The following is a 15,967-nucleotide window of genomic DNA, read 5'->3' as shown; positions in this document are numbered from 1 at the left end:
TGTATGTGTGTGTGTGTGTCTGTGTGTGTGTATGTGTGTGTCTGTGTGTATATATGTGTATGTGTGTGTGTGTGTGTGTGTGCATGTGCATGTGTGTATGTGTATATGTATGTGTGTGTGTCTGTCTGTATGTGTGTGTGTCTGTCTGTATGTGTGTGTGTGTTTTCGGGGGAGGTTTCCTCGCCTCACGGTCACACTGAGTTTGCTGAATCAGTCGCGAGCGGACGCACGAGCAGCTGCAGCTGTTGGAGGCGCGCGAGGAGGACGTCACGGGGGATTATCGGTACCGGAGGGATGAGGACAGCACGCGGTCTGACGGCCGGTCTGGAGTGACACCTTCACGGACTCGGTCTCTCACGAGCACCGGGGAAAGTTGGAGTAACGGAAGCTGCTGGATGTTTAACGGGTAACAGCCGCCGAGCAACCCACGGGGAGAGCGTCGGTTTAACGGAGCGAACACCGGGAACACCGTGGATACTCACGGGAGGATGCGGTCCTTCACGGACTCCGTTAAGACTTCCTCCCTGCTGGTCTGAGTCCACCAAGGGGGGTCCAGGATCGTCTCCGAGGGGGTTCTGCTCACTCCACCATGTGAGAGAGAGAGTGATAGTTAAAGAGAGAGAGACAGATCCAAGTGAACCAGGACCCCGAGCTCCTGGTCCGTCTTCAGGACTCGTCATGATCCGGATTCATATCTTCATGGTGGTTTTTGTGTTGGGTGAGTAATTCCCCCCCCCCACCCCACATACACACACACACACACACACAGATGAGTCAGTGTTTATGCGGAAACACACACCTCCTCTTACACCCCCCCCCCCTATTATTGTGGGAATCAGTTTATCCACTGAGCAGATGTAATCTGTTCACCTGTGTTTGTGTGTGTGTGTTAGTTAGTGTTAGTGTGTGTGTGTGTGTTAGTTTTAGTGTGTGTGTGTTAGTTTTAGTGTGTGTGTGTGTTAGTTAGTTTTAGTGTGTGTGTTAGTTAGTTTTAGTGTGTGTTAGTTTTAGTGTGTGTGTGTGTGTTAGTTTTAGTGTGTGTGTGTGTGTGTGTGTGTGTGTGTGCGTGTGCACCAGGTGGCTGCAACAGTCTGAATAACTATCAGTTGATAAATGTGTTGCACATTTACCCAAAAACACCAAAACTAGTCACAACCTTTAACAAGTCTTTAGACACACACACACACACACACACACGCACACTAACACACGGCGCATGTCAGACCCGGAGGAGGCACAGAAACTCTCTCTCTCTCTCTCTCTCTCTCTCTCTCTCTCTGGAGGTTGTGAGCTGAGAGCGTTGTTTTGTGAGTAGTTGGTGGTTTTTGTGTGTTTTTCTTGGTGAAAGTAGTTGACAGAGTAGTGTATGTTGTGGTGTCACAGGGGTGTTGTGTGGTGTTACTGTGTGCACAAGGGGGTTTTCTGTGTGTGTGTTGGCGCAGCCGGCTGGCGCGTGCTGCGCGGTGTGCTACACGGCGTTATGGACCTCAGTTGGTTGACGTGGAGACATGGTATACGGGTCGCGCCGTGTTTCGCGTGCTCGGTGGAGGACTGCAGTCTGGCAGTGGGTCACCTGTCACCTGTCACCTGTCACCTGTCACCTGTCACCTGCATCCCCTTCACATCACAGCCCTTCACAGTGAAGCTCTGTAGACCCCCAGGAGGAGATCATGAGCATCATGATCAACTTTCCTGGTCTCTGTGTTTCCTCCAGGTGTGTGTGACTCCGAGCTGGACTCCCCCGGCTGGAGGGAACCTCTGGACTGCGTCCGGGCCTCTGAACTGTGCAACCAGAACAGCCAGTGCAGCTCCCGGTACCGGATCATGCGCCAGTGCCTGTCTGGGGGTGACAAGGAGCGCAGCACCATGCTGGCCTCCAAGGAGTGCCGGGGGGCGCTGGAGGTGCTGCAGGACTCGCCGCTGTACGACTGCCGCTGCAAGAGAGGCATGAAGAAAGAGCTGCAGTGTCTGCAGAACTACTGGGGGATCCACATGGGTCTGAGTGAGGGTGAGTCCTGCTGAGTCCCGCTGGTCTGAGCTGAGTGCTGGACCTCCTGCTGTGTTTAAGAGACCTGCACAAAGACGGCTCTGCATCCTCATGTGGTCCACCTGAGTCACATGACTGAAGTCTGATCCATGTCCTCATGTGGTCCACAGGCAGCTGGTCTAGAATTCAGATTCAGGTTCCACTGCTGGTCTGTGTTCTCTGTGTCAGCACACACACACACACACACACACACAGACAGACACAGACATAGACACACACACACACACACACACAGACATAGACATAGACATAGACATAGACACACACACACACACACACATAGACAGACATAGACATAGACATAGACATAGACATAGACATAGACATAGACATAGACATAGACATAGACACACACACACACACACACACACACACACACACACACACACACACAGACACAGACACAGACATAGACATAGACATAGACATAGACACACACACACACACACAGACAGACATAGACATAGACATAGACATAGACATAGACACACACACACACACAGACACACACACAGACATAGACATAGACACACACACACACACACACACACACACACACACACACACACACACACACACACACACAGCCGGTTGGCTGGCCTAGTTTGGGTCTCAGCAGTGCAGAGCTCATTAAGAGCCTCTCTTTGTTCTCCGTTCCACTAAGGATGTCTCTATAGTGCCAGCAATGCCCCCGCACACACACACAAACACAGACATAGACACACACACACACACACACACACACACAAACACACACTCTTGGCGGCCACACACAGGACATACTTTAGCCAGAAAAAGTTAACAAAAACACAAACTCATCTCAGACATCTGTAACAACTCTTCAAGGACACTACGCCTGGTGTGTCTCTGTGTGTGGGTGTGTGTGTATTTTTGTGTGCACATTTCTATCTTATTTTTATTTTGTCTTTGTTTTTATTGTTTGTTTTGTAATGTTGGGTTTAATAAGCCTCTATAAACAATAATAATGATAACTATTATTATACGTCCTTGAATGTTTGATGGAAGCTGGTATGAAGAGAAGATGCTGGTTTCAGTCAAATGTGAAACCACGTTTCTGAAAACTATATTTCATGAGTCTCAACCGGCTGAAACTCATAATATGTGTTCATCAGAAGAAGTTCTTTAGTTGCAAATCATCATTTTCTGAACGTCGTATAGAAACTTTATTTTGTCTTTGGCTCATGATTCATATTTAACGAGGCAGAAGAGGATTTGTTGGCTTTTCAGCTTAAAACGTCTAATAGAATCCAGAGAAGAAGTTTCTGAGTTAGAGATGAAAACATCCGGATGGGATTCAGAAGGAGGATTAAAAATTCAAGAAGACCAAGCTTGGTTATTAATGGAACCCTTTTATCCACAATGATAATACAGTTTATTCATAACACCTCTCAAGACTAAGGCTACAAAGTACTGAACATCTACAATGAGCAGCAGGCTTTACGGGTCCCCTCTAGTCTTACACACAACAGGATTCTAAAGTAAATGGGTCATCAGGGAGCTGATGCTGAACGTGGAGCCACATGTAGTCTGGTCATGGTTTCACTTCATGCGCTTTGTAGTTGGCTGGTGGGGAACTCCTGGGTCTGAAGACCTCCTCAGTCGTCCAGACTGCATGCAGACACGGCTTTAAACCTTCAGCGCTGCACATGGAGATGCTGAAGGTACTCACCGGGTTTTAAAGACACACAAACTATTAAAAACGACCATTTATGGCTCGTTAGAAAGTGAAATGAAAGTTACAGAAATATGACGATAAGAACCCAAGAATGAATTTAAAGACGTTGTCACACTCATGATTCTAAAGCAGCTGACGACCATGATGTTAAGATTTGAGAGAAATCCATCCATAAACTTTTGTTTGTGTTGACATTGTTTCAGCAGACGAGCAAAATACAAAAACGATCTGGCCCAGAACAAGGAGGAGAAACAGGCGAAATACACAGGGGAACGAGACACAGGTGGAAACAATGAGGGTGGGGCTTGGAATCACACAGGAGGCAGAGGAGTGGCTGAGGGCAGGTGAAGAGAATGAAGAGAATGAACAATCAGAGGATAGGGCCGACAATAGGCTCGTTCGTTAGAGCTGCCTGGAATCCAGACGAGAAAAAACTGCCATCAATTCGGACAGTTTTCAGCTGCCTTCAAAGAACATATACATATATGTGAAGATAGTCATTTCTCCATAAATTATTTACTTACAGATGCTAAATAAATAACCTTATACATTATTATTATTATTAACACCCACATCTTTGCACTACATGAGACAAATAGCGAACAATCGAATGTTAAGTATTACAACTACACATAAAATATGGATTTTCTACAACACGTGGTGTTTGCTGTCAGATCTAAGAGCCAATCAGCTCTTTGATTTGGCGACAGCCAGGCGTTTCCCATCATGCACTGGGCCATGCATGGAGAGCTCCTGGAGCGCCTGGCTCTAAAATCGACGGCCGCCTCGCTCTCGTGAGAGTATCGTTGACCACGTGTGAATGACGTCAGAGCAAGTCGGGAGCAAGTCGGACACAAATCTAACCGGCATGCATTGCACGCCGATCGCCGGCAAATGATTCTGCACAGAACTGGCTCATCTCAAACGAGCCTATTCACAAGAACAGGACCTGCCGGGAAACAGAGGACACAAAGACTTCAAAATAAAACATGAAACTAGACACAAAAACCCAGACCATGACACAAAACAACCTAAAAAAGACATAAAACAACCTGAAAGAGACATAACACAACCTGAAAGAGACAACACAACCTCAAAGAGACATAAAAGAGATAACACAACCCAAAAGAGACATAAAGAGACACAAAACCTAAAAAAGACATAACACAACCTGAAAAAGACACAAAACAACCTCAACGAGACATACAACAACCAGAAAGAGACATAAAACAACCTGAAAGAGACATAACACAACCTGAAAGAGACATAAAAGAGACACAAAACAACCTGAAAGAGACATAAAACAACCTGAAAGAGACACAAAACAACCTCAGAGCTATAAGGCAACCTCAAAGAGACACAGATCAACCTAAAAGAGACATAAAACAACCTCAAAGAGACATAAAGCAACCTCAGAGACACAAAACAACCTAAAGAGACATACAACAACCTGAAAGAGACATAAAACAACCTGAAAGAGACAAAAAACAACCTGTAAGAGACATAAGAGACATAAAACAACCTCAAAGAGACATAAAACAACCTCAGAGATATAAGGCAACCTCAAAGAGACACAGATCAACCTGAAAGAGACATAAAACAACCTCAAAGAGACATAAAGCAACCTCAGAGACACAAAACAACCTGAAAGAGACAAAAAACAACCTGTAAGAGACATAAAACAACCTGAAAGAGACACAACACAACCTGAAAGAGACAAAAAACAACCTCAAAGAGACATAACACAACCTCAGAGACACAAAACAACCTGAAAGAGACACAACACAACCAGAAAGAGACATAAAACAACCTCAAAGAGACACAGATCAACCAGAAAGAGACACAACACAACCTCAGAGACACAAAACAACCTGAAAGAGACACAACACAACCAGAAAGAGACACAAAACAACCTCAAAGAGACATAAAGCAACCTCAGAGACACAAAACAACCTGAAAGAGACAAAAAACAACCTGTAAGAGACACAACACAACCAGAAAGAGACATAAAACAACCTCAAAGAGACATAACACAACCTCAGAGACACAAAACAACCTGAAAGAGACACAACACAACCAGAAAGAGACATAAAACAACCAGAAAGAGACACAAAACAACCTCAAAGAGACGCACAATGACTACAATGCCCCCCCACCCCCCTGTGTTTGCACCAACTGAAGACAGCCATGTCGTTGTTCTTTGATGGATCTTAAACTCCGGTGAGTCGGACACAGATTTTCATTTGAGTAAACGGGAGTCTCTCTGACCTACTTTACTCCTCTTTTGTTTCTACCTCTGAAGCTCGTCTCTTCCAGCTTCACGACGCCTCACTTCTGTCTTGTTTGCACGCTTCATCACGGTGACTTCAAACAGTATTCAGCTGCCTGCAGGTGACCATGAGAGCAATAACCACAGAGATTTCAGAACTCACTAACGGCAAATAAAAGAGCCTCAGGAGCAGCAGCCCAAGTGCAAATATATAAATGTATAATGTATGAAGACAAGGAGGTTAATGTTTCTGGTTAATAGAACGCTCCTATATGAGCCGTTTATAATAAACACATTCACAAGCTTATTATCTGTCAACAAATAAAACGCTAGATTTCCATTTTGTCCCTTATGATTCAAATATAAATACCTGCTTAATGAATCTGTACATAATTCTGTATTACTGAGTATTTATTTAAAGCTTCTCCGTTTGTCTATTACTGATCTCAGTAGAAGAGTTAGAGGAAAGGAACATAAACAGCCCAGCATCTCATGATGGATCTCATAGTGGATCTCATGCTGGATCTCATAGTGGATCTGATGGTGGATCTCATAGTGGATCTGATGGTGGATCTCATAGTGGAATTGATGGTTGATCTGATGGTGAATTTAATGGTTGACCTGATGGTAGATCTCATAGTGGATCTGATGATGGATCTCATGGTTGATCTCATGGTGGATCTGATGGTGGATCTCATGGTTGATCTGATGGTGGATTTAATGGTGGATCTCATGGTTGATCTGATGGTGGATCTCATGGTTGATCTGATGGTGGATTTAATGGTTGACCTGATGGTAGATCTCATAGTGGATCTGATGATGGATCTCATGGTGGATCTGATGGTGGATCTCATGGTTGATCTGATGGTGGATTTAATGGTGGATCTCATGGTTGATCTGATGGTGGATTGTATCGAGAAGACCAAAGAGATCCAAGAGACTTTCACCGTCACATATCTACGTCTCTGTTGGTCTGATGATGAATCTGTCTCATGTGGTTTAACCGGTTGGCCTCATAGATGCCTGACAGATGATCGCACTGCACACGTTTGTTCTCAGCAACACAAACTGTAGAGTTATTGTTTAATCTGAGGGAGGCTTTGAGTAATCTGACCGGGTCCCTGGAGGCAGCAGCATCAGTCACATGCAGCTCTGAGCTCCTGGTGGAACCAAAGCGACCCGCGGCCCGGTCGGTCAAATGGCTGCTGTGGTACTGAGGCTGTCGGCTGACTGCAGGGTCAGAGGAACCGAGAGAGAACAGATATATTATTATTCTCTCTAGCAGCTGAGGACGGCTCTCAATCCTGTCGCTGATGAGCGCTTCTTAAGCCCCGAGCCATTTTCTAGATTTCTGCTCGAAATAACATACCCAAACTAAAAAGGGTGTATCTCTACAACCACACATGTTATTTGAATAAAGTTGGTGTTATAATAAAGGCAAACCATGTGTGATTTTGTTCAGATGTGTAAATATTGCAGTGGGCAGGAATGTTCTCCTGTATCAGGAATGTTCTCCTGTATCAGGAATGTTCCCCTGTATCTGGAATGTTATCCTGTATCTGGAATGTTCTCTTGTATCTGGAAAGTGTTCCTGTATCTGGAATGTGCTCATGTATCAGGAATGTTCTCCTGTATCTGGAATATCCTCCTGTGTCAGGAATGGTCTTCTGTATCAGGAAGGTTGTCCTGTATCTGGAAGGTTCTCCTGTATCAGGAATGTTCTCCTGTATCTGGAGTGTTCTCCTGTATCGGGAAGGTTCTCCTGTATCGGGAATGCTCTCCTGTATCGGGAATGCTCTCCTGTATCAGGAATGCTCTCCTGTATCTGGAAGGTTCTCCTGTATCAGGAAGGTTATTCTGTATCTGGAATGTTCTCCTGTATCAGGAATGCTCTCCTGTATCAGGAATATGTTCTCCTGTATGAGGAAGGTTCTCCTGTATCTGGAAGGTTCTCCTGTATCAGGAATATGCTTTCCTGTATCAGGAAGGTTCTCCTGTATCTGGAAGGTTTTCCTGTATCAGGAATGTTCTCCTGTATCTGGAATGTTCTCCTGTATCTGGAATGTACACATGTATCAGGAATGTTCTCCTGTATCTGGAATGTTCTCCTGTGTCAGGAATGTTCTCCTGTATCTGGAAGGTTCTCCTGTATATGGAAGGTGTTCCTGTATCAGGAATGTTCTCCTGTATATGGAAGGTTTTCCTGTATCAGGAATGTTCTCCTGTATCTGGAATGTTCTCCTGTATCAGGAATGTTCTCCTGTATCTGGAAGGTTTTCCTGTGTCAGGAATGTTCTCCTGTATCTGGAAGGTTTTCCTGTATATGGAATGTTCTCCTGTATCTGGAATGTTCTCCTGTATCAGGAATGTTCTCCTGTATCTGGAAGGTTTTCCTGTGTCAGGAATGTTCTCCTGTATCTGGAAGGTTTTCCTGTGTCAGGAATGTTCTCCTGTATCTGGAATGTTCTCCTGTATCAGGAATGTTCTCCTGTATCTGGAAGGTTTTCCTGTGTCAGGAATGTTCTCCTGTATCTGGAAGGTTTTCCTGTGTCAGGAATGTTCTCCTGTATCTGGAAGGTTCTCCTGTATCAGGAATATGCTCTCCTGTATCTGGAAGGTTTTCCTGTGTCAGGAATATGCTCTCCTGTATCAGGAAGGTTCTCCTGTATCAGGAAGGTTCTTTTGTATCTGGAATGTTCTCCTGCATCAGTAATATGCTCTCCTGTATCAGGAAGGTGTTCCTGTATCAGGAAGGTTCTCCTGTATCTGGAAGGTTTTCCTGTATCAGGAATGTTCTCCTGTATCTGGAATGTTCTCCTGTATCAGGAAGGTTCTCCTGTATCTTACCTGAGACCACCTTCACTTAGGGGGAGCAATGGCACCAATAACATGTTCTACTTTAGAACATGTTATTGGTGTGTGTTTGTTTGTGTTTGTGTGTGTGTTTGCGTTTGCGTTTTTGTGTTTGTGTATGTATGTTTGTGTGTGTATTTGTGTGTGTGTGTGTATGTTTGTGTGTGTTTGTGTGTGTATGTGTGTGTGTGTGTGTATGTTTGTGTGTGTATGCGTGTGTTTGTGTGTGTGTGTGTGGGTGTGTGTATGCGTGTGTTTGTGTGTGTGTGTGTGTTGCATGTGTTTTTGTGTGTGTGTGTGTTTGTGTGTGTGTTTGTGTGTGTATGCGTGTGTTTGTGTGTGTGGGTGTGTGTGTGCTCTAGCTGAACTGTTTTCTCTCGTCTTTCAGGACAAGACTTTTACGAGACGTCTCCCTACGAGCCAATCCATTTCTCTGAGGAATTCCGACATGCCTCCATCATCTCAGGTACGTGTGTGTGTGTCTGTGTCTGTGTGTGTGTGTATAAATGTGTGCGTGTGTGTGTTTGTGGGAGTGTGCGTGCGTGTGTGTGTGCATGTGTGTTTGTGTGTGCGTGTGTGTCTGTGTGTGTGCGTGTTTGAGAATGACGCGGCCATTTCATTGACTCTAAATGACCATAATTTACTAAATGAACATCTATCAAACTAGAGATTGAGACCAAAAACTCATGTTTACAATGTTTACTGAGGGAATACATCAAGAGAAGTAGAGTCATTTATATAGACTTGTCTATAGGAGTCGCCCCCTGGTGGTCAGGAGAGAGAATGCAGCTTTAACACATGAAGCATAGACTTCTAAACAACCAGAGGAGTCTCCCCCTGGTGGTCAGGAGAGAGGATGCAGCTTTGACACATGAAGCTTAGACTTCTATACAACCAGAGGAGTCTCCCCCTGGTGGTCAGGAGAGAGGATGCAGCTTTGACACATGAAGCTTAGACTTCTATACAACCAGAGGAGTCGCCCCCTGGTGGTCAGGAGATAGAATGCAGCTTTAACACATGAAGCATAGACTTCTAAACAACCAGAGGAGTCTCCCCCTGGTGGTCAGGAGAGAGGATGCAGCTTTGACACATGAAGCTTAGACTTCTATACAACCAGAGGAGTCGCCCTCTGGTGGTCAGGAGAGAGAATGCAGCTTTAAAACATGAAGCATAGACTTCTATACAACCAGAGGAGTCGCCCCCTGGTGGTCAGGAGATAGAATGCAGCTTTAATACATGAAGCATAGACTTCTAAACAACCAGAGGAGTCGCCCCCTGGTGGTCAGTAGAGAGAATGCAGCTTCAACACATGAAGCATATATTTCTATACAACCAGAGGAGTCGCCCCCTGGTGGTCAGTAGAGAGAATGCCGCTTTAACACATGAAGCTTAGACTTATACATTACATTACATTACATGTCATGTCATTTTAGCTGACGTTTTTATCCAAAGCAACTTACAATAAGTGCATTAAACCATGAGTCCAAACTCAGAACAACAAGAATCAAGCAAGTACAATTTCTTCAATAACGTTAAACTACAAAGTACTATCAGTAAGAGACATTTAAGTGCTACTAAAGTGCTAAACAACAAAGTGCTATCGGTAAGGGACATTTAAGTGCTACTAGAGTGCTACTACGGCTCTACTTTCCCTATTCAAGGTATAGTCGAAAAAGATGTGTTTTTAGTTTGCGACGGAAGATGTAGAGACTTTCTGCTGTCCTGATGTCAATGGGGAGCTCGTTCCACCAATGAGGAGCCAGGACAGCAAACAGTCGTGATGTTGTTGAGTGTTTAGCTCGAAGTGAAGGAGCTACAAGCCGATTGGCAGAAGCCGAGCGAAGTGAACGAGGTGGGGTGTACGGTTAGACCATGTCCTGGATGTGAGGTTAGACCATGTCCTGGATGTGAGGTTAGACCATGTCCTGGATGTGAGGTTAGACCATGTCCTGGGTGTGAGGTTAGACTATGTCCTGGATGTAGACCGGACCCGATCTGTTTGCATCACGGTACGCAAGTACCAATGTTTTGAAGCGGATGCGGGCGACCACCGGTAACCAGTGAAGGTCGCGGAGGAGCTGAGTAGTATGGGTACATTTCGGGAGGTTGAAAACCAGTCAAGCAGCTGCATTCTGGATGAGCTGTAGAGGTCGAATGGCATTAGCAGGTAGACCTGAAGGAGGGAGTTACAGTAGTCTAGCCGTGAGATGACCAGAGCCTGGACCAGAACCTGGACCAGAGCCTGGACCAGAACCTGTGCCGCCTTCTGAGTGAGAAGGGGTCGTATTCTCCTGATGTTGTACAGCATGTACCTACAGGAGCGTGTTATTGTGGTGATGTTGGCAGTCAGGGAGAGTTGACTGACAGGTGTCACACCGAGGTTCCTGGCAGTCAGAGTCGGAGCCAGCACTGAGTTGTTGAAGTTAATAGTCAGGTCGTGGGTGGGAGAGCATTTTCCTGGAAGGAGGAGAAGTTCAGTCTTGTCCGGGTTAGTTTTCAGGTGGTGAGCGGACAACCACTGAGAGATGTCAGTCAGACATCCACTGAGAGATGTCAGTCAGACATCCACTGAGAGATGTCAGTCAGACATCCACTGAGAGATGTCAGTCAGACATCCACTGAGAGATGTCAATCAGACATCCACTGAGAGATGTCAGTCAGTAATCCACTGACAGATGTCAGTCAGACATCCACTGAGAGATGTCAGTCAGACATCCACTGAGAGATGTCAGTCAGACATCCACTGAGAGATGTCAATCAGACATCCACTGAGAGATGTCAGTCAGACATCCACTGAGAGATGTCGGTCAGACATCCACTGAGAGATGTCGGTCAGACATCCACTGAGAGATGTCAGTCAGACAGGCAGAGATTCGTGCTGCTACCTGTGTTTCAGATTGGGGAAACGAGAGGATCAGTTGGGTGTCGTCAGCATAGCTGTGGTAGGTGAAGCCATGCGAGCGAATGACAGAGCCAAGAGAGTTGGTGTACAGAGAGAAGACAAGAGGACCAAGGACTGAGCCCTGAGGGACCCCAGTAGTGAGAGGACAAGGCTCAGACACAGATCCTCTCCAGGTTACCCGGTAAGAGCGGTCGGTGAGGTAGGATGAGAAGAGTGAGAGCAGAGCCTGAGATACCAGGTCCTGGAGGGAGGACATGAGGATCTGGTGGTTCACTGTGTCAAAGGCAGCGGAAAGGTCTAGAAGGATAAGGACAGAGGAGAGAGAGGCTGCTCTAGCAGTGTGAAGCTGCTCAGAGACAGCAAGGAGGGCAGTCTCTGTTGAGTGGCCTGCCTACAACCACAGGACTCGCCCCCTGGTGGTCAGGAGAGAGAATGCAGCTTAAAGACTCTATAGAACCGGAGATTGATAACTGGGTCAGTCTCAGTCTGTTAGTCATGTCATAGTGATGTCATCTGTGTTTTCAGGAGTTTGCACACACACACACATACGCACTTGCACACACACGCACTCGCACGCACGCACACACACACACGCACAGTTCAGCCGGTGTTTGACGTCTCAGTTATTTCCAATATCCGATCCACAAAACACAACATCCATCTGCCCATGTGCGTGCTCATACATGTGGAGAGTGTGTGTGTGTCAGAATGTGTGTCAGAATGTGTGTGAGAGTGTGTGTGAGAGTGTGTGTGTGAGAGTGTGTATGCGCGTCTTAAATCACCTGTCTGCTGGAATCGGAGTGTGGGATGGGAAGATTCAGTCAGAGCCTCTGAAAGCTGAACGCTCAGAGATAAGAGGATAATAATGAAAGAGAAGCGCAACATTAAAGGATGTTGCAGACACGACTGTCGAGGGAGGCGGGACCAGCTCTGTCATGTGAATGAATGGATGAATTTAAATAAATAGACAATAATGAAGAGTGTTGGTTCTTCTTTGATTGATGAGGTCATCATTGGGCTCAATATCAGGAGGTGGACATTTCAATTCAGTCATCAGACAGTTGTTTGTGTCCTCAAGGTTCTCACACACTTCATCAGACTCAATCACATCACTGATGATGATGATCAGCACTCATGAATAAATATCTCAATCTTCATCTTCATCAATCAGACACTGTGACTGTGTTTATCACCATCTACTCATATCACCATCTACACCATATCACCATCTACACCATATCATCATCTACTCGTATCACCATCTACACCATATCACCATCTACTCATATCACCATCTACACCATATCACCATCTACACGTATCACCATCTACACCATATCACCATCTACACCATATCATCATCTACTCGTATCACCATCTACACCATATCACCATCTACACCATATCACCATCTACACCATATCACCAACTACACCATATCACCATCTACTCGTATCACCATCTACACCATATCACCATCTACACCATATCACCATCTACACGTATCACCATCTACACCATATCACCATCTACACGTATCACCATCTACACCATATCACCATCTACACGTATCACCATCTACACCATATCACCATCTACAGCATATCACCATCTACACCATATCACCATCTACACCATATCACCATCTACTCGTATCACCATATCACCATCTACACCATATCACCATCTACACCATATCACCATCTACTCGTATCACCATCTACACCATATCACCATCTACACCATATCACCATCTACACCATATCACCATCTACTCATATCACCATCTACACCATATCACCATCTACACGTATCACCATCTACACCATATCACCATCTACACCATATCATCATCTACTCGTATCACCATCTACACCATATCACCATCTACACCATATCACCATCTACACCATATCACCAACTACACCATATCACCAACTACACCATATCACCATCTACTCGTATCACCATCTACACCATATCACCATCTACACCATATCACCATCTACACCATATCACCAACTACACCATATCACCATCTACACGTATCACCATCTACACGTATCACCATCTACACCATATCACCATCTACACCATATCACCATCTACACCATATCACCAACTACACCATATCACCATCTACTCGTATCACCATCTACACCATATCACCATCTACACCATATCACCAACTACACCATATCACCATCTACACCATATCACCATCTACACGTATCACCATCTACACCATATCACCATCTACACGTATCACCATCTACACCATATCACCATCTACACGTATCACCATCTACACCATATCACCATCTACAGCATATCACCATCTACACCATATCACCATCTACACCATATCACCATCTACTCGTATCACCATATCACCATCTACACCATATCACCATCTACACCATATCACCATCTACTCGTATCACCATCTACACGTATCACCATCTACAGCATATCACCATCTACACCATATCACGATCTACACCATATCACCATCTACACCATATCACCATCTGCACGTATCACCATCTGCACGTATCACCATCTACACCATATCACCATCTACACCATATCACCATCTACACGTATCACCATCTACACCATATCACCATCTACACGTATCACCATCTACACCATATCACCATCTACACGTATCACCATCTACACCATATCACCATCTACACGTATCACCATCTACACCATATCACCATCTACAGCATATCACCATCTACACCATATCACCATCTACACCATATCACCATCTACTCGTATCACCATATCACCATCTACACCATATCACCATCTACACCATATCACCATCTACACGTATCACCATCTACACGTATCACCATCTACAGCATATCACCATCTACACCATATCACGATCTACACCATATCACCATCTACACCATATCACCATCTGCACGTATCACCATCTGCACGTATCACCATCTACACCATATCACCATCTACACCATATCACCATCTACACGTATCACCATCTACACCATATCACCATCTACACGTATCACCATCTACACCATATCACCATCTACAGCATATCACCATCTACACCATATCACCATCTACACCATATCACCATCTACTCGTATCACCATATCACCATCTACACCATATCACCATCTACACCATATCACCATCTACTCGTATCACCATCTACACGTATCACCATCTACAGCATATCACCATCTACACCATATCACGATCTACACCATATCACCATCTACACCATATCACCATCTGCACGTATCACCATCTGCACGTTTCACCATCTACACCATATCACCATCTACACCATATCACCATCTACTCGTATCACCATCTACACCATATCACCATCTACACCATATCACCATCTACACCATATCACCAACTACACGTATCACCATCTACACCATATCACCATCTACACCATATCACCATCTACACGTATCACCATCTACACGTATCACCATCTACACCATATCACCATCTACACCATATCACCATCTACACGTATCACCATCTACACGTATCACCATCTACACCATATCACCATCTACTCGTATCACCATCTACACGTATCACCATCTACACCATATCACCATCTACACCATATCACCATCTACTCGTATCACCATCTACACGTATCACCATCTACACCATATCACCATCTACACCATATCACCATCTACTCGTATCACCATCTACACCATATCACCATCTACATCATATCACCATCTACACCATATCACCATCTACTCGTATCACCATCTACACCATATCACCATCTACACCATATCACCATCTACACCATATCACCATCTACATGTATCACCATCTACAGCATATCACCATCTACACCATATCACCATCTACACCATATCACCATCTACACCATATCACCATCTACACGTATCACGTATCATTTTCTTTTTCTTGTTCTTCTTCTGCTTGTTGTTGTTGTTGTTGTTCTCCTTGTTCTTCTTCTGCTTGTTGTTGTTGACCCTCTCCTTATTCTTCTTGTCCTTCTTCTCTTCCTTCTTCGTCTTTTACTTTTCCTTCTTGTTCTTGTGTTTCCAACCACACAGACTGTTGGCTCTTCTTCAGCGCCTTTGCTTCTTCTTCACGTCCTCCTTCATTTTCTCTCTGTAGGTGAGGAGAAGAATTTTAAATGTGATT

General features: G+C 44.9%; 1 protein-coding gene across 1 annotated transcript in view; it reads left to right on the top strand.

Moving 5' to 3' along the window:
• The first annotated feature begins 410 nt into the window (after positions 1-410).
• The window catches only part of gfra2b (GDNF family receptor alpha 2b), a 30,549-nt gene continuing 14,992 nt past the window's right edge, over positions 411-15,967 (top strand). Inside the window, exons 1-3 of the mRNA XM_034547138.1 lie at positions 411-718; positions 1,715-2,008; positions 9,254-9,331. Coding sequence (XP_034403029.1) covers positions 679-718; positions 1,715-2,008; positions 9,254-9,331 — 412 coding nt within the window. The 5' untranslated portion in view covers positions 411-678. The remainder of the gene's footprint in view (positions 719-1,714; positions 2,009-9,253; positions 9,332-15,967) is intronic.

This window comes from Cyclopterus lumpus, chromosome 12, assembly GCF_009769545.1.
Source record: "Cyclopterus lumpus isolate fCycLum1 chromosome 12, fCycLum1.pri, whole genome shotgun sequence".
Taxonomy (NCBI): domain Eukaryota; kingdom Metazoa; phylum Chordata; class Actinopteri; order Perciformes; family Cyclopteridae; genus Cyclopterus; species Cyclopterus lumpus.
Note: the sequence above shows the minus strand (reverse complement) of the source record. Positions and strands in the feature narration are given on the sequence as shown.